Source organism: Myxine glutinosa, chromosome 5 (genome assembly GCF_964187855.1).
Source record: "Myxine glutinosa chromosome 5, kmMyxGlut1.1, whole genome shotgun sequence".
Taxonomy (NCBI): Eukaryota; Metazoa; Chordata; class Myxini; order Myxiniformes; family Myxinidae; genus Myxine; species Myxine glutinosa.
In genome coordinates this window covers 84664953-84685417 of record NC_136265.1, presented here as the reverse complement: position 1 = coordinate 84685417, position 20465 = coordinate 84664953, and the positions used below count along the sequence as shown (strand labels likewise).

The 20465-nt window shown below is 46.2% G+C and overlaps 1 protein-coding gene across 1 annotated transcript in view; it reads left to right on the top strand.

Annotated features, from left to right (window-relative positions):
• INTS4 (integrator complex subunit 4) overlaps window positions 1-20465 on the top strand; it is a 51847-nt gene that overhangs the window by 9617 nt on the left and 21765 nt on the right. Inside the window, exons 6-11 of the mRNA XM_068116853.2 lie at window positions 261-311; window positions 4610-4698; window positions 4796-4916; window positions 6309-6380; window positions 14837-15011; window positions 16308-16513. Of these exons, the coding sequence (XP_067972954.1) occupies window positions 261-311; window positions 4610-4698; window positions 4796-4916; window positions 6309-6380; window positions 14837-15011; window positions 16308-16513 (714 nt within the window). The remainder of the gene's footprint in view (window positions 1-260; window positions 312-4609; window positions 4699-4795; window positions 4917-6308; window positions 6381-14836; window positions 15012-16307; window positions 16514-20465) is intronic.

Genomic DNA, 20465 nt, shown 5'->3' with positions numbered 1-20465 from the left:
AGGGATGTCATAAAGGACACAAACAACAGGCATAAATTATAATTAAATGTGTCAAATAAGGTGGTGTAAAAGATTAACTTTGCATGTTGTTGCTCAGTCTTCTTTCAGATTCTGCTTCTCAAATAGAGACCATTATCGTAAACAAAGGAATTTTCATTGTTTGTGGACCCAATAGTGCTCATTCCCACATTTTATTGGCGAGTTTGATTGAACTTTGTTTTCCAGCAATTTTTTAATTTAATTTTGTATTTTTTTTGCAGATGCTGCTCCATGATCGTGGTCTCAAGCTTCAGCAAGCTGTGTACAGTCAGGTTAGAATCTATTTTTAAAATTTTTTATATCAAGTGTTTGGAGATCGACTGATACGGAGCTGGCAGGGCCGGCTCAAATGGCCGAAGAATCTATATTATAAAAGGAGCCGTGTCTGTTTGTCTGTTTGTCGTGTTATAACTTGAGAACGGATTAACGGATTTCAATAAACCAAACTAAGGTGGATTCGGATAACTCCCGGGAGTGTTTGTGATCCCAAATTTTATTTTATTTTATTTTATTAATGGGTACATGGACATGTGTGTCAAAACTGCAAATGCCAACACTTGACTTTGGTTATGCCTGCACTGAGAACAGGATCTCCCAGGAATCTTTTTTTTTTTCTTCCCCCATAGATTAGCCTTCGCAGCAAAGATTGGTATTTCTGTCAGCGAAGCGACTGGTCTTATATTCTAGTTATTTATAAACTGATGGACTTATTTATTATTTATAAATAATATTATTATTATTATTTGGACCAAAGATGGAGTTATTTATAAACTGCAGTCATCAAGTTTCATCTTCTGTTTTGTTGATTTATGAAAAGAGCATTTCATCAACAAAATTATGCCAAAAAACACGATCCACAAATATGTTCGCAACAAAGAATAAATAGCACCGCAAAGCGGGCGTAACCCCTCAGCCCATGCATGGTGGAAACCAATTTCAATATGGCTGCCGTGGCGGCCATATTGAAAATCGCAGCGTGCCCATTTTTGAAAGGAACCTTCCTTTACTCAACCCCAACACACACTGCAAAAATGGATTTAATCGGACAAGCCGTTCTGCTTGAAATTGATGGAAACCAATTTCAAGATGGCTGCCGTGGCGGCCATATTGAAAATCGCAGCGCGCCCATGAACCTTCCTCTACTCAACCCCAACACACACTGCAAAAATGGATTTAATCAGACAAGCCATTCTGCTTGAAGTTGACGGAAACCAATTTCAAGATGGCGGCCGTGGCGGCCATATTGAAAATCGCAGCGTGCTCATTTTCGAAAGGAACCTTCCTCTACTCAACCCCAACACACACTGCAAAAATGGATTTAATTGGACAAGCCGTTCTCCTTGAAATTGACGGAAACCAAAAGTTGACGGATGCCTGGACGACGCCCGTGACGACAATACCCCTTCGCCCAATTTGGGTTGAGGGGTGAAAACCAAAGAACAGCAACTCGAATCAAAGGCAATTTAAAAACCAGATGGAATGAATAAACTATATTACACTTACTCGAAACTACCACTCCCTGCGCCATTGGCAAGGGAGTACGGCTTCACATTGGTGGTGGCCATCCCGACTTGGTATAACATTCCCATGCACATCCTGAGTACAACCACTGAGTTTCAACGCGTTTCTTCACACAAAAACAGACAAGTGTTTCAATGCAATTCCCCACATGTACGATTATATTTTTGCGGATCTTCGAAGCCCGTTCCCATTACAAAGGGGAGATTAAGCCCCTTTTTCTCCTTGGGTCTTCGAAACCGCGCGACCGAGTCTCCACTTCCGGGCAAACGTGGAAAAGTGTTTCGGGACTATTTCACACGTACCTTGAGTACCCACGCCGCAGCGGAAGCGGGGATCGAGTCTCGCACGAACCACGCGTAATGGAGTACGCCCGAGTGGAATGCGTACCACGTGACTCGTGCTGTTACTTTTCTACAGGAACCCGATTAGAGCGATCTAATTCGTACCATGCGAGGTCAATGATGGAAAAGACGAACCGGTCGAATCAGAAGAAATAACAGGATTTATTTGCACTATTCACAGGAATTGGTAGAAGGAAAGGGGCACAGGGCAGAACTTAGTCAATCTTACTTATACCCAGACAATGGGCCCACTTACACACACGGGGAGATGGAGGAAGGATGTTCACGTGCCGAACGCGCCTGCTTCGGTCGCTCCAGGAACAGCTCACCCGGCGTGGCCCTCTGGTGGTCACAGCACGTATCCCGGCGAAAGCAGGCAGGAGGAAATCCTCGCGGCGCGTATTCAGGCAAGGCAGGCAGAAGGAAAATCGCGTGTCTGTGGCCCGGCGCGGGTCGTCTTTTACAGCGCGCGATTAATACTGCGCGGGGAGCAGGGCAAGTTAGTGTACCACCTTTAGAGGCCATTTTTCCCCGCAAGCGGGGGTTGGCCTTTTTCGGGGACCGTGGTTGTTGTTGTTTTTTTGGTCCCCTTTTTGAAGCAATGTTTTACGGCCGGATGCCCTTCCTGCCGCCAACCCTTTTTGTCGCCTTTTTACGACAAACAGGGAATTACCAGTGAACTGGTACTCGATTAGCCGACCTCGGAAGGATGACAGGCTGAGTCAACCCCCCTGGCGTTAATTCAGCGATCGACCGGGATTCGAACCCAGGATCCTAGGATCCTAAGCTGGCACACTAGCCGCTAGCCCAACACCAGTGTACAACGGGGTAATTTAGTTCATATGATATGACTCAATACTGACGCGCGTTCCCAACTCGTCTGTACTCATCGGCGTCTCTTCCACTCATCTGACCTTCCCTGCGCTCATCTGAACTCGTCTCCGATCTGATCTGAGGCGGGGGGCTCTGGGCACAGGGTTATATGGCCCCGCCCCAGCCCGACTCGAATGTTCCAAACCCCGCCTCTGCCGCAGTGGTAAGCCACTCCCCTCGAGCCCTGATTGGCGGCTCGTGCTTCCCGATGGCTCTTCCTGCCCCGCCTTCCTTCGGCCTCGGTCGACTTGTTCAGGCCTGCCGCTTGGTATTTCGGCGCCAATACCAAACCAAAGCGCCATAATGGCACCTAATTTTCATTATCCTACTCAACGCAAAACTAACACAGGAAAGGACTACGCTTACATTTACTAAGAAATAACTGAACTTATGCGAGGCTACATGTTGTAGTGTAACTAACTATGAGGGGAAATGAACCTTTATTACAAAACCGCAACAATATGTTTCATTATACTGCTGCGAACACGAGACTTGCCCGGTTCGAATCCGGTGAGTCGACAACAGTCCCCCACCTCAGAAACTTCCACGTCCATGGGAGGATGCACCGCGGCCTTGGGTTTTGGCATGATGTATGGTCTCAGGCGTTTATGAAACCTGTTTGAAGCGGTTTTGGGGGCGTCTGTGAGGTGAATGTGCTCGTGATGCTGAGATGCGGCAATTGGCTTCAGAAAAGGACAATGATATATGGGATTTATAACTCCACAATCGCAACGGAGACTTATCAACATGGACTTTAGACAGTGAACAAAACAGTATACCATGGGACCCTGCTATTCGCAGGGGATACGTTCCTGGAAAATGCTGCGAATTGGGAAAGCGCAAATGGCAGGGCATTGTTTCAATGGAAAAAGGGGGGATAGGTTCCTGAATCGCGAAAATACGTGAATAGAGAGGACCAAACCGCGAATGGCGAGGCAAAATCCCGAGAATGTCGATGAAAATCTCGGAAATGGCAAGGCAAATCCCACGAATGTCGATGAAAATCGGTGAATGCATGCCGTGCCTGTTTAAGTGGGGAAAAGGGAGACAGCTAATTGCACTAATAGATACCGTGGAGTGTTTTCATTCTGTACAGTAACTCGCGGGGATGATGTGTTATGCAGCTGGTGAAACATCCCGCGAAGCTCTCCATTGTAGTGCGGCTAAAATTAGCAGCGGCGAAAGCCATGAAAACGCAATGCACACAGCAGTGAATGTAGAACCAGGTCATGCTCGCGGCTCGTAGATGTTTTTTTGCGTATGTCCACCTGCTTTATGCATGGCTAGTGAAAGATTGGTTTTTATAAATGTGTCAAGCTAGCTGCTTGTGAAAAAAAATTTTTGCGCCCCTGAAAAACTAATTTTGCAGAACTTGGCCGCGAATACGCGGGACACTTTTCCGCGAATAGAGAAACGGGTCGCATTTTATCAACCACGAATACGCAGAACCTGCGAATACACGGAACCGCGAATAGTGGGGACTGTACTGTACTATGAAATAACTGCCTTTAACTATGTGAGGATCTCTTTGGGACTCCTAACGACTGTAACAATATATGATACCCAATGGCAGAGGGAAATCGGAAAATCCCCCCTTTTTGTCTGCGCTTTGTTTCAATTCACACCTTCATGGTTGCAATTGGACCTTAATTGAGTTTAACTGGTGTAAAGTGTGTGTGTGTGTGTGTGTGTGTGTGCGTGTGATTTCATTTTTAACATTACATGTTCTCTGTATTATATACTGCTTGTTTTATGTGGAATAACAAACAAGAATATAAACGTGAACCTGTTTTGTTTTGAATTGTTTAAATCTGCGTTTATTTATCTCCCATTAGGCTTGCCAAGCAATGACTGACGACCATGAGGATGTTCGCTCCGCCACCATTCGCTTGGTGTGGCTGCTGAGTCAGATTTACCCGAGCAGGTCAGTTGTCTCGACGGTCATTCGGGCGGTTTGACTCGCCCCGGCATAGTTGGTAATTTTTCTCGCTCGTCCCACCCTCTCCATTGCCTGTCTTTAGCATGCTGCCGGTGCAGGGCTGCTTTGAGGAGATCCGGTTGGTCGATGATGCGTTTGGGAAGATATGTCAAATGGTGAATGACAGCAGCATGGATGTACGGGTTCAAGCTGTGAAACTGTTGGTGAGACCGTTATTTTTTGATGCAAATTGTTTGGCATCTCTATTTTCAGGTGGTGAAGTTTTGCCGTTTGCTCATTAGTACTTGAATGATTCTCGTCATCTGTTGAATCCGAGTTCAGTACAGAAAACCCCAATACGTATGACTGAAGTTTAAGATTTCTTTTCATGCCTCTGCCAATGAGGTTGCTGGAGGCATTATGTTTTTGGGTTGTCCGTTCGTCTGTTCATTGATAGGTTACCAAGATAACTTAAGAATGGCTGAAGGAATAACTCACGAATGGCTGAAGGAAACTTGGTACAAGTATGTATAATGATGTAAATATAAACGGATTAGATTATGGGGTCAAGAGGTCAAAGGTCAGATGTCCCGTTAGATCTAATTTTTGTTACTGCGCTAACTTGTGAACCATTGATGGGATTTTGACCACATTTGGTCTCAGTATATGTAAGGATCCAAAGACGAACTGATTAGATTTCGGTGTCAAAGGTCAAAGTACTCCTACAGGTCGCACAAGATCTGCCAGCAACCCTCTTCTGGTGAAACTGCCAAAATCAAGACTCTCTGCTCACGTTCACTCTTTCATTCCTCTTTTCTCCCGCCTCTGGAACAAACTCCCTCACTTCCATCCCACTCCTCCCTCCAGGTCTTCAAAACAGCTCTTCACCACTATCTCTTATCTTCTCCCATCCAAAACCTTGATCTTTTCTACCCCTGTTAATTCACCTCAGATCCACTTTTCTGAAATACCGACTTCTTTCCTGGAATTGCTAGCAGTGTCTATATGTATTTTTTTTTACCTCTCCCACCCCCCACTCTCCACCCCCTTCCCATGCCTCCTCCCCCCCCAAGCCGTCTACCTTCCACAGATCTCCTGATGTCCCTGCTCTCAAATGTTGCACTTGTGTGCTTCCCCCTCTCTCCCAATCTTGTCTCCCGCTCCCTTTATTTTGTCTTATGTGTCCGTTTAAAAAAAAATTTTTTTGTCATTAATGTTAGCTCTTACACAAGCCTCGATCTTGTATACAAAAAAAAAAAAGTCCTGTCAGGTAAAAAGGTGATCCTTGAGACCAGCTGAAGGGATTTAAATCAAACTTGGTACAAGTATGTATGATGATGTAATAATGTGGGCGGAGACAAATTGGTTGACGTCGAAGAGTGCTGTTCTAGTTTTTGGTTGTTTTGAGTTTGTGTGTTGAACTAGCGTCGGTTGAGTATTGTCCGCCAAGACTTATAATTGGTCATCTTCTGCAATGAACTTTAACGCAGAGGTAATGCTTCCATTAAGCGTTTTGCATCTTGTGTGCTGAATTTATTCCCGAGTTTGAGATTCTTTATTTTTATCGTCTGCCGCCCTGACCCTCAGTCTTGGGTTTCTGACTGTGTGCGGTCCAGGGGTCTATGGAGCGTGTTAGTGCCGAGTTTCTGGAACAGACGCTGGACAAGAAGCTCATGTCTGATCTGAAGGTAGGCCCTGCACCGAGCAGTTTTTCAATCTCCACAAGCGTGCACGCTCCACAGATCACACGGCCGTTTGGGGATTTCGTTACTTGGAGGAACAAACAACTCCAGCAAGATTGAATAACAACTTTCTATCTTTGCTTTTTCCTCTGAAACTCCACACACTATTTCGATGAAACTTGACCACAACCTTCATCACCTGTGATGTACCAAAGTTTGTTCATGGCATTAAAAAAACATCGAGTCCTGAGGGGTCTACTGTGGGTATTGACCCCCAAAATAGGTATTTGATTTCCTCTCAGAAACTACACGTACAATTCCGATTAAACTTGACCACAACGTTCTGTTCATCACCCATGATGTACAAACATCTGTTCCCGGCATTTAAAAAAACTGGGGCCGAAGGTGGTCTATGGGTGTGGCTTGCCCCCCAAAATAGGTGTTTTTTTGTTTGTTTGTGTTAGTCTTATGATTATGTTAGTATGATTCTACATGCTGTCCTGTCTTACAGCAACCACTGAAATTGGTTTAAAATACCTTTAGTCAGTGTGGTATACTGTTTATTCTACCAGGTGGGTGCCAGGGGTATTGCCCCTATATTTTAAAATGCCTATTGTGAATATACACATTCATTTTCCTTCTCTTTGCTTTCTATATCTAGTTTTCCTTCTCTTTTCTTTCTCATTAATCCAAAATAAAAAATCGCCTTATTAGTCCCCTACCGGTGTACACCGGAGGGGACTATAGGTTTGCACTCCGTCCCTCCGTCTGTCAGTCTGTCAGTCCGTCACGCCTGTCAGTCACTCACGCAAAGAACAGCTTTCCGGACTTTTTTCTAAACTCTTAATGCTGATGATTTCAAACTTGGCACATGGTTTCCTGATGATAAGTTACAGATCAAGTTCGAACTTCACGACGTTTCGATCATTTTTGTCAAAGTTATGGCACTTTGAACTTTGGGAATTTCCCCAACAGTTTTCCGGACGACAGACTGCCGGTAGGGGACATGTATTGCAGCGCAATACTCAGAATGCTTGTTCACCTTTTGTTTTTCCCAAACCCGTCATCACCACCACCCACCTTTCCACTTTTAGCAAAAATCCTCGAAAAAGTGAAGCGTTTGAACAAGTCATTAGCAGCACAGACGTGAAAACGTTATCGTTACATTTCCCACTCTTTTTCTGACGAAGGATAGACACCTGAAATGACAGCACCTGTGCGCCTTTCACTTTTTTATTCTTCTGATGGAAAAGTTATTACTTTGTGGACAGGGGTTATGTTTTAATGTCTGTTTGTCCGTCTGTCTTTGTTTGTCTTTGAACAGGATATCTCAAAAAGTTGAGAACGGATTTGGCCGAAATTTGGAGTTTGGTTGTGTGACAAGGAAGTAATTCAATTTTTTGAAGATTCTAATCGGGATCTGGATAAGAGAATTTTAAAAGTGATTTTTCACCATTGAGTGATGGGGCTGAAACTGATTATATAGCACAATATATCGACAAAAAGTTATGGACGGATTCGGACGAAACTTGGTGGACAGGTCGGGTGTGAGGCAAGGACAAATGGACTCGATTTTCGTGAAGATCCCCAACATGGATCCAGATCCAGATACGAGCAATTTTTTGATATTTTTAAAGTGATTCTTCACCATTGAGAAACAGGGCGAAAAACGATATATAGCACGATATTTCAAAAAGCTGTGGATGATTTGTGACAACCTGATGGATGAGAACAAGACAATTTGATTTGGTTTCAGGTCCTGATCCAGATCTGGCCTATCAGTGGGATACCAAATGTAAAGGGCCAAATTTACGAAAGGCGTTTAAGAGTTAAACGCGTGTATAATCGCTAATCGTGCGATGATCACCCGTTCAAAGTTGATTGCCGAAGAGTATTTATCTAATGCGTGATCAAAACCTGTGAGTGCACATTTAAGAGCGTGTTGAAGATGTTGAAACAAGCATTTAGAAAAATGTTATCATTAGAACTTCAGTTGTACTTTTGATGGATGAGTGGAAGGAGGGAAGAATAAGTGGAAGGAGGGAAGAATAAGTGGAAGGAGGGAAGAATAAGTGGAAGGAGGGAAGAATGAGTGGGAGGAGGGAAGAATGAGTGAAAGGAGGGAAGAATGAGTGGAAGGAGGGAAGAATAAGTGGAAGGAGGGAAGAATGAGTGGAAGGAGGGAAGAATGAGTGGAAGGAGGGAAGAATGAGTGGAAGGAGTGAAGAATGAGTGGAAGGAGGGAAGAATGAGTGGAAGGAGGGAAGAATAAGTGGAAGGAGGGAAGAATGAGTGGAAGGAGGGAAGAATGAGTGGAAGGAGGGAAGAATGAGTGGAAGGAGTGAAGAATGATTTGAAGGAGGGTTGAATGAGTGAAAGGAATGAATGAGTGTAAGGAGGGATGAATTTTTTTATTATTATTTTTTTGAATACAGGTTCGAGGCTCGTGAAAGAGCTAGCATTTATCACACAAAAAAAATCAAACAGACACAAATCATATAATAAGGGTAGAAGTATACAAGATGGGGAGAGAAGAGGAAGCACAAACAACATTTGAGAGCAGGGACATCGGGAGATCTGTGGGAGGGCTTGGGGGGAGGAGGCGTGAGGAGGGGGGTATGGGTGGGAGAAGTATAAAACACAAGGACACTGCAAGGACTTCCAGGAAGGAAGTTGGTATTTCAAAAAAGTGAATCTGGGGTGAAATTAGCGGGGGTAGAAAAGATCAAGGTTTTGGATGTGGGAAGATAAGAGATGGTGGTGAACAGCTGTTTTAAAGACCTGGAGGGAGGAGTGGGATTGAAAAGAGTGAGGGAGTTTGTTCCAGAGGCGGGAGAAAAGAGGATTGAAGGAGTGAAGGTGAGCAGAGAGTCTTGATTTTGGGAGTTTAGCCATAAGAGGGTTGCAGGCAGATCTTGTGCGACCTGCAGGAATATTTGGGGGACAGAGCCCAAAGAGAGCTGGGGGAGCAAGGCCGGAGAGGAGTCGGTAGAAGACAGAAAGCCCACCACCCTGCCTGTGGTGAGTAAGTGAAAGGCCCTCGGAGTTAGCTTCATCGTGGGAGATTCCAATGATTCTGAAAGCTTTGGTTTCAACAGCGTGAGGCAGGAGCACCGGCCCATAGGGGAGAGCAGTATTCCTTTGAGCTGCGGATGAAAGCCTTGTATGTGGTGAGGAGCTCAGGTGTGCCAAGGAAGGACTTCGCACGATGGAGGATGCCCAGTCGGCGACTGGCTTTGGAGGCCAGATTTGAAATGTGGTTTTCCCAGGAAAGATCATGGCAGATAGTGAGACCCAAAAGCTTGAGTGACAGAACTTCTTGGAGAGGATTATTCAGAAAGTGGATGGGAGGGTTGTCCAGTCCGTCTTTCCGGAGAGAGACAGTGAGAGTGTGAGATTTGTCAGGATTGAAAGACATGTTCCACTTGTTTGACCAGTCTGTGATTTTGTCCAGGTCTGCAGAGAGTGAGGAGGCTGCAGATTGCCTGAGTGGAAGGAGAGATGAGTGAGTGGAAGGAGATAAGGATGTATGAGTGGAAGGAGATAAGTATGTATGAGTGGAAGGAGGGAAGGATGTATGAGTGGAGGGAGAGAAGGATGTATGAGTGGAAGGAGGGAAGGATGTATGAGTGGAAGGAGATAAGGATGTATGAGTGGAAGGAGGGAAGGATGTATGAGTGGAAGGAGGGAAGGATGTATGAGTGGAAGGAGGGAAGGATGTATGAGTGGAGGGAGAGAAGGATGTATGGGTGGAAGGAGGGAAGGATGTATGAGTGGAAGGAGGGAGGGATGTATGCGTGGAAGGAGGGAGGGATGTATGAGTGGAAGGAGGGAGGGATGTATGAGTGGAAGGAGGGAGGGATGTATGAGTGGAAGGAGGGAGGGATGTATGAGTGGAAGGAGGGAGGGATTTTTGAGTGGAAGGAAGGAGGGAGGGATGGATGAGTGGAAGGAGGGAGGGTTGGATGAGTGGAAGGAAGGAAGGAGGGATGGATGAGTGGAAGGAAGGAGGGATGGATGAGTCGAAGGAGGGAGAGATGGATGAGTGGAAGGAAGGAGGGATGGATGATGGATGGATTTCTCAGAGGAATCATTTTGTGGCTGCTGTATCCAATGTATGATGACTTGGATCAACCTATGATGAGGAGCGTTGCGCTGAATCCCCTCCATAAATTGTCCGGGGCACTTTGATTCTGTACAAGTGCATCATTTTAATTGGATGTTGGAAGTATGGCCGGTGTTTCACAGGCTAATCGACTGTTTAGACGCGCACTACTATTACAGATGTTAATCTCCCTTCGTAGGTTACTGTTTAAACGGGTAATTAGCTGTGCACGTACAAATATGTTTTTGTCAGCGTTTAAGGGTTAGGCGTTTGTGGGCAAGATGCTCGCTAAACGCCTTTCGTAAATTTGGCCCAAACCGTTCAGCCTGGCGGAGGCGGAGGCACCCTACCGAGTGCCGTTCTAGTTACCTTCGCCACCAAAGGTGGATGGAGGTTATGTTTTCACCCCTGTCTGTTTGTCCATTTGTATGTCTGTCAGTTTATGAACAAAATATCTCAAAAAGTTGTGGACGGATTCGGACAAAATTTGGCAGAGATGTAGCGTATTTGACAAGGATGAGATGATTCGATTTTGGTGAAGATCCGGATTCGGCTACTATAATTTTTAGAGTGATTCTTCACCATTGGGAGAGGGCCAAAAACGATACATTGCGGGATATCTCAAAAGGTTGTGGACGGATTTGGACAAAACTTGTTGGACAGGTTGTGTGTCTGACAAGGACGAATTGATTAAATTTTGGGGATGATCCGGATCCAGCTTGTATAATTTTAAAAGTGATTCTTCACCATTGAGTGATATGGCCAACCAGGTGGAGGAGTGAGTGTTATGCTCTCCACTGAGTGCCGTTCTAGTTCCATTTGTATTGTTCGTCCACTGATCTGTCACCAACGCAGGTTGCTAATTTATTTGCTAAAACTCATCCATTTTCTTGAACATTAATTTTCCTGGTATACTACTGGACAGGGCATCACAACAAAAATTCTTCCTTAATTGCCATATCTTCTCTTCAGGCCGACTGGCACGGTCTTCTCTCCCGATAAGGTGGATAAGTTTCTGTCAAACCTCGACTCCGATTTTGCAACTGGACCAGACGGCATCAGCCCACGGGTCCTAAAATCCTGCTCCGACGCTCTATCTCATCCTCTCTCTGTTCTTTTCACCCTCTCTTTTGCTCAAGGTCATCTGCCATCTGCTTGGAAATCAGCAAACATTACCGCTTTACACAAAAAAGGTGCAAAAACAGATCCTTGCAACGACAGACCAATCAGCCTGCTCCCAATTATCAGCAGTCATGGAATCCGTCATCGCTTCTGACATCAAATCGTTCCTCTTCTCCAATGGATTGATCTCTGATCATAAATTTGGTTTCAGACTAGGTCACTCTACTCTGGACATGCTGCTTCTGCTGTCTCAACAATGGATGGAGGTCCTCAATGCCAAACAGGAAATCAGAGCTGCCTCCCTTAACATATCTCGTGCCTTCGATATGGTCTGGCACCCGGCTCTGCCTACCAACCTTTCCTCCTACAGTATCCATGGAAACCTCCACGCATGGCCTGTGGACTTCCTCACCAGTCGCAGTCAACGTGTGGCCCTGAATGGAATTCTCTCATCTCCTCTTCCTGTTCAGGCTGGAGTTCCCCAAGGCAGTGTTCTGGGCCCTGTGCTTTTTCTGGTCTTCATCAATGATCTCTCTAACTCTCTTGAAAATCCTCTCTATCTCTTTGCTGATGACTCCACTCTCTGTCGCTCCATTCCTCATCCCTCAGATCGGCAGTCTGCAGCCTCCTCACTCTCTGCAGACCTGGACAAAATCACAGACTGGTCAAACAAGTGGAACATGTCTTTCAATCCTGACAAATCTCACACTCTCACTATGTCTCTCCAAAAAGACAGTCTGGACAACCCTCCCATCTACTTTCTGAACAATCCTCTCCAAGAAGTTCTGTCACTCAAGCTTTTGGGTCTCACTATCTGCCATGATCTTACCTGGGAAAACCACATTTCCAAACTGGCCTCCAAAGCCAGTCGCCGACTGGGCATCCTCCGTCGTGCGAAGTCCTTTCTGGGCACACCTGGGTTCCTCACCACCTGCAAAGTTTTCATCTGCAGCTCAATGGAATGCTGCTCTCCCCTCTGGGCTGGTGCTCCTGCCTCACACCTAGCTCAGCTTCACGCTGTTGAAACCAAAGCATTCAGAATCATTGGAATCTCCCGTGATGAAGCTGATTCTGAAGGCCTTTCTCTCTCTCACCGCAGGCAGGTTGGTGGTATTTCTGTCTTCTACCGACTCCTCTCTGGCCTTGCTCTGTCTGTGCTCTGTCCTCTAAATATTCCGACAGGACGCATAAGATCTGCCAGCCAACTTTCTTCTGGTGAAACTGCCAAAATCAAGACTCTCTGCTCACCTTCACGCCTTCATTCCTCTTTTCTCCCGCCTCTGGAACAAACTCCCACACTCTCTTCAATCCCATTCCCCTCCCCCCCCCCCCCCCAGGTCCTTAAAACAGCTGTTCATCACCATCTCTTGTCTTCCCCTATCCAAAACCTTGATCTTTTCTTCCCCCGTTAAAGCGCCCCAAAGCCGCCTCTTTCAATCCCCAACTTCTTTCCTGAAATTCCTAGTAGTGTTCATTTGCTTTATACTGTGTACCCCTCCCTCCTCCCCCAGCGCTCCCCCTTCCTCAGATCTACAGATGTCCCAATTCTCTACTGTTGTTGTGCTTGTGTACTTGTCTCTCTCTCCCCTCTTGTCTCCCGCTCCCTGCATTGTATGTTTATGTGGCTGTGCATGTTTTCATGTTCAATGTGTTTGCTCTTACACGAGCCTCGATTCTGTACACACACACACAAAAAAAGTCTGATCGAAACCTGAAGTGTGTAAGAATCTGAGAAAAAAAATTAAATATATCTATGCACTCAGCTAATTGTATTGAAAATAACTTTCTCTTTTCTTGATGCTTTCAATGTCTTTGTTTCACTTGATAAACCATCTCTTATGTTAGGATGGCAAACTAGTTTTACTATTGTAGGCTGTTGTTCTGCGTTATCGGACAGGTAGAACAATTAATTAAATAGACAGGACTTTGATTGAGATTTGCTGATCGATGTGGGAAGCAAGGAGAAGGTGACTATTCGGGCGTTGACACTTCGCTTATTCGGACCTCGTCTTGTAGCAAATGGTCCAGACGTGCTTGGCATCCTGCGAAGCGGAGTTAAAGGTGAAAGTCTAAAATACCATTTTGGTATGTACCCCCAGATTTGGAATTATGACAGAAAGCAAAGCTAATTATGACCAGAGCCTCCTCCCTCGTTATTAGTCCCCTACCGGTGTACACCGTAGGGGACTATAGGTTTGCACTCCGTCCCTCCGTCTGTCTGTCAGTCTGTCAGTCTGTCTGTCGGTCCGTCAGTCCGTCACGCAAAGAACAGTTTTCTGGACTTTTTTTCTAAACTCTTAATGCTAATGATTTCAAACTCGGTACATGGTTTCCTCATGATAAGTTACAGATCAAGTTCGAACTTCATGACGTTTCGATCATTTTTGACAAAGTTATGGCACTTTGAACTTTGGGAATTTCCCCAACAGTTTTCCGGACTATAATTTGGAGTGCGGTAAGTCATAATACTGTCATCTATGACAGTGCTACCCAATGCCGGTAGGGGACGTGTATTGCAGCGCAATACTCAGAATGCTTGTTTATTAATTTATTTATTAATTTATTTATTTTGTACCTTGTTCTGGTTTCAATGGGTCAAAGGTTAAACACCTAAGATTTGCACAATTTGCTTTGCCATTCCCTTGTTCTTGAGTCGATAGAGACGAAAGTCGGTGGAAACTTGTTTACAAACGGCCCATGTAAGGGCGATTCGGAAAACGTCGGATTGCAGGCATTTTGGCGAATCTCCGTCGGTCAAAAGTCAAATATCGGTTACAAATTCTTGTTTTTGGCTTTTCGTGCCTCCGTATGTCAAACAATCCAGACAATGAGTTGCAAGACGGTACCTTGCCACATCCCCTACACACAAAAGCAGTTTCACATTGGTCTCTTTCAGTGTCACAGGAATCAAAGGTCAAAATTAACCACAAATAGCACGCGCCTTTAATATTTAAACCATTCTGGACAAGATTTGGCAAAAAAAAAGTCTTGCCAGCCTCTTCCGACTAAGGCAAGTAAACATTGGTCTTCCTTTTGATTTTACAGTGATCGAGGGGTGAGGGGGGGGTTGGGGGGGGGGGGAGGGAGTGGGGGGGGGGAGGGAGTGGGGGAGGGAGTGGGGGAGGGAGTGGGGGGGGGGAGTGGGGGAGGGACATGACACATTCACAAATGGCTACCATAGTCGTTTGGCTTAACAATGAAGTACTGTACTTTGCAATTAATTGTGATATTGCAGCGAAAACGGAGTGCGCATGAGCGTGCCAAGGAGCTCTTTTCCTCGGGAGAGTTTTCCTCTGGACGCCGTTGGGGAGATGACTGCCCGCGGGAGGCGGTCGACCGAGACGCCGCGTGCCTCATCAGTTCTGGTGCATGCGGAGCCTTTGTACATGGGCTGGAGGATGAGCTCTACGGTGAGATTCACAGGATTGAGGAATTTCTTTAATGAAATAAACTCGCTAGAAAGTTTGCAAATTGCTCAACAATATTAAAGTCCTTTTAATATCTCTATGGAATATTTTGTCCCATTTTACCAGACTTGGTGGTGTAATGGTCAGAGCGCCCGCTCTGAGGCTGGGAGGTCGGTGGTTCAAACGTGGCCGAATCACACCAAAGACTATAACTTGACGTTCAGCATTTAAGGATGGGGCACGGACAAACAATGCCAGAGAGGCGATGGCAAACCCCCTATGATAACCAATGCCAAGAAACTGCTTCAGCAGCACCTACTCTTTGTAAATAGTCCGATAAATTAAAATCGTACTTGAACGGCACTCGGTAGAGCACGTACCTCCCTCCACCAGGCCGAACGGTTTCTAGTTTGTTTTGTATCCCACTGATAGATCGGATCTGGATCCGGACCTGAACCTAAATCCAATTGGCTGGTTCTTGTCACCTAAACAACTCGTACACCAAGTTTCGTCCGGATCCGTCCCAACTTTTTGAAATACCGTGCCATATGTTGTTTTTGGCCTCATCTCTCAATGGTGAAAAATAACATTGATAATTTTAAACATTCTCGTATCCGGATCCGGATCTCCACCAAAATCGAATCGATTCATCCTTGTAACAAACCCAACCTTTCCACCAAATTTCGTCCAGATTCATCTAACCTTTTGACAGACAGACGTGTGAAAACACAACCTCCGTTCTCGTCCGGTGGCGGAGGTAATTACCACTTTCAGTCACATTCATGATGCTTATTTCCAAGGTTTTGTTTTTTGAGCTCTTTCTAATGCTCTGTGCTGCCCTGAGATGAGCGACACACGCATTGGGCTATTTTTGGGATCCCCAATTTAAATTACTATTTTCTTGCGTCACCATTGGCATTCCCATCTGAGCACATTCCTCATGATGTTTGGTGTCCTGGGTTTAAATCTCATTCGCTGTGTTTTTCTTTTGCAAATGGAAATCTAGGCTCATGGAGGAGTGAAACAACAGAGGGCAGCCATTGGGTTCATGGAGTGGCAAAGGGGCAAAGGGACGTGGCCTGTTTGTCCTTGTACGAATGCCGTTGTAGTTCGTGGAAAGGTTCATTGACACCTCACGGCCTCGCTGTATTGCTCACTGTCGCGGCCTCACATCTCATCTCACTGTATTTCCTACACCTGTCTCTGTCCCGCCCCTCCCCCCCTCCCCCCCCCCCCCCCCCCGCGGTTCCTCTTTTTGTCCCGACTCACTTCCTGGCCCCATCTACTTGCGCTATGAAGAAGTGCGTATGGCCGCGGTTGATTCGCTGTGCCAGTTGGCACGAGCCTCGCAATCTTTTGCTGTGAAGTCTCTGGACTTCCTGGTCGATATGTTCAATGATGAGATCGAAGAAGTTCGTCTGCAGTCTATCCATGCCCTCCGTCTCATCTCTCAGCACATCACTTTGAGGGACGATCAGCTGGACATCGTGCTTGCTGTGCTGGAGGTGATTTCACTCGACCACTGATCTCTTGCCTTTTCCTTTTTTGTCATCATCAGCCAAGTGTTCCTCTCTCACATTTTCCCTTTTTCCACGCTCAATGGTCCTCTGTCTCATTTGTTCCTCTCACTTCCTCTGTCTCTGTCTCTGTCTCTGTCTCTGTCTCTGTCTCTGTCTCTGTCTCTCTCTCTCTCTCTCTCTCTTCCTCTCTCTCTTCCTCTCTCTTCCTCTCTCTTCCTCTCTCTTCCTCTCTCTTCCTCCCTCTTCCTCTCTCTTCCTCCCTCTTCCTCTCTCTCCCCTCTCTCCCCTCTCTCCCCTCTCTCTCCTCTCTCTCCTCTCTCTCCTCCCTCTCCTCCCTCTCCTCCCTCTCCTCCCTCTCCTCCCTCTCCTCCCTCTCTCTCTCCTCTCTCTCCCACACCTTCTTTTTTTGTGCACAGTGTCGAGGCTCGTGGATGAGCTAGAGTTCACAGAACAGGTCAGGACAAAACTGAATGAAAAGAACAGGAGAAAGGAAGAGGGAGAGGAGACGGGAAGGTGGACACACAAACAGCAGGGTTGAGGGACAAAATAAAGGGAGACTTGGAGAAATTATGGCAAATAGAGGGCACAGGGGGTAAACAAGATGGATACACCCCTGCAAACCCTCAGTTATGGAAATGGAAATGAAAACTGGAAACTTGGAAAGAGGTGGGCTTAGGGAGGGTTAATGTGGGTAGAAAAGATCACGATTGAGGATAGGTGATGATCTGATATGGTGGTGAGCAGCTGTCTTGAAGCCTTGGAAGGAAGAATGAGATTGAATAAACTGAGCAAGTTGGTTTCACTGGTGGGGAAAAACTGGGAACAGTTGAGTAGGTGAGCATTGAGTCTGGATTTTCGGAGTTTCAACAGAAGGGGGTTATTGGCAGACTGCAGAAACCTGGAGGGGGACTCGACGTTGCAAGACCAGAAAGGAGGCCGTATAAGATAGAGACCATCGACCTGTCCTGTCTGTGATATGAAAGCGACAGGCCCAGGGACTCTGCTTTATGGGAGAGTCAAATGATTTTGAAGATCCCGTTGAGAGCCATGCCTTGTTTTCCCCGGTGTCAACCGAGCAAGGTGTGAGCGAGCGGTGCCAGCCCAGAGGGTAGAGCAGTACTCCATCAAGCTGCAGATTAAGGCCTTGTAGGTGGATGAGAGTTCAGGTGTGCCGAAGAAAGACTGCGTGACACAGGATGCCCAGTCGGTGACTGGCTTGGAGACCAACTTGGAAGTGTGGTTTGCTCAAGAAAGATCACAGCTGATAGTGAGACCCAAGAGTTTGAGTGACTGAACTTCTTCAAGAGGATTGTTAAGAAAATCCATGGGAGGGTTTGACAGATAGTTTTTTGAGAGAGAGAGAGAGAGAAAGAGAAAGAGAAAGAGAGAGAGAGAGAGAAATAAAGAAAGAAAAAAAGAAAGAGAAAGGAAAAAAAAAGAGAAAGAGAAAGATTGTGGGATTTCTCAGGATTGAAAGACTTATTCCGGTTGTTTAACCAGATTGTGTTTCCAGCAAGGTCTTCAGAGATGGAAAAGGCCTATCTAAAGGATAGGGGATGTTATAGCCGAGGGTGGAGTCATCAGCAAATGGATAAAGAGGATTTTCTGGAGAGTCAGGTTGTTCACGAGGTCGGACTGGGCCCAAGGCACAACACGGGGGCATTCCAGCCTTGACGAGGAGAGGAGAGGATCCCGTTGAGAGCCATGTGTTGGCTCCGAGAGCAAAATAAGTAAGCTCAAGAATTGGGGACACAAGATTTGGAAGCAAACACAGAATTGAGGCATTCGGCCTTGTTACGAGCAGTCGGCTGTGGTTCCATTTGAAGGGCTGGTAGGATTGGAGGAGGAGCATTCTCCAGAGCCAGACATAACAAGGCCCAATCAGGTTTTCGAGGATGGACAAAAGTTTGATAGTTCAATCTTGAGGTTGGGCGGATGTTGCTTTCTGGCTCTCCTGGGAGTGGACGCACACTTGGTGCGGGTTTTTTGTAATGCACTGAGATGGCTGTCACTTTGGTTTGCTTTCCAGGAAGAGAAGGCAAGTTGTTTCAGAGCAACTGCCTCATCACAGGATTCAGTGTACCATGGGTGGGAAGAAGGCTACGATAATTGAAGATTAGACTGGATGGATCTGTGCATGATAGAGAGATCATGTTTCTGTCAAATAATTCCCAGGCTGAGTTAATATATGGGGTGGTAGATGTTGGAGACCAGTCCTGAAGCGCGAGGGCGGCTTGCATACCCTCCGCGTCGGTCTGCGTGAACTGGCAGACTTGTTGGCACTAAGGCTCCTCTCTAAGAGCGGCCAGAGGGATGTCGACTCACACAAGCATGTGATCGGATGAACCAATTGGAGCAGAGGAAGAATGGGAGACAGCAGGGTGGTCGGTCATAACCAAATCCATAATGGATGATTTGCCATTGACAGAAATCCAGGTGGGAACGTTTACAGATAGTTTACAGTCGGTTTCATGGAGTCACAGAAGTCCTTTGCGGAAGTGGCATGGCTGGTGAGAGAGGTACCAACACTTAACGATTTGCATGTTGAAAATTGAAATCGCCACATGTGTTGAAGAGAGCGTTGGGATGAGTGGTTAAAAGTTGGTCCATGTCGTATGATCGAGATGTCGAGTCGTCGCTGTTTAGAGGACGGTACAACACACAGAAACAGGATGTGGGGGCTTTGGGGAAGTCACAACCAAAGGTACTCCTGGGGTTCTTATCTCTCTCTCCTCACACTTCTCCTCTTTCTTCCTCCTTTCTTTTTTTAATTTTTTTCTTCGCCCCCCCCCCCCCATTCTTCTTTTTCTTCCCTCCTTCCAATTTTAGTGTGCTTCAGAACCCCTATTCTCCTACGACTACGACTCTCCTTCCACTTATCCATTCCTCCTTCCTTCCACTCATCCATCCCTCCTTCCTTCCACTCATCCATCCCTCCTTCCTTCCACTCATCCATCCCTCCTTCCTTCCACTCATACATCCTTCCTTCCACTCATACCTCCCTTCTTCCTTCCACTCATACATCCTCCTTCCTTCCACTCATACATCCCTCTTTCCTTCCACTCATACATCCTTCCTTCCTTCCACTCATACATCCCTCCTTCCTTCCACTCATACATCCTCCTTCCTTCCACTCATACATCCCTCCTTCCTTCCACTCATACATCCCTCCTTCCTTCCACTCATACATCCTCCTTCCTTCCACTCATACATCCTCCTTCCTTCCACTCATACAGCCCTCCTTCCTTCCACTCATATATCCCTCCTTCCTTGCACTCATACATCCTTCCTTCCTTCCACTCATACATCCCTCCTTCCTTCCACTCATACATCCTTCTTCCTTCCACTCATACATCCCTCCTTCCTTCCACTCATACATCCCTCCTTCCTTCCACTCATACATCCTCCTTCCTTCCACTCATACATCCTCCTTCCTTCCACTCATACATCCCACCTTCCTTCCACTCGTACATCCCTCCTTCCTTCCACTCAAAAATCCCTCCCTCCTTCCACTCATACATCCCTCCTTCCTTCCACTCATACATCCCATCTTCCTTCCACTCATACATCCTTCTTCCTTCCACTCATACATCCCTCCTTCCTTCCACTCATACATCCCATCTTCCTTCCACTCATACATCCTTCTTCCTTCCACTCATACATCCCTCCTTCCTTCCACTCATACATCCCTCCTTCCTTCCACTCATACATCCCTCCTTCCTTCCACTCATACATCCCTCCTTCCTTCCACTCATACATCCCTCCTTCCTTCCACTCATACATCCTTCCTTCCTTCCACTCATACATCCCTTCTTCCTTCCACTCATACATCCTCCTTACTTCCACTCATACATCCCTCCTTCCTCCACTCATACATCCCTCCTTCTTTCCACTCATACATCCTTCCTTCCTTCCATTCATACATCCCTCCTTCCTT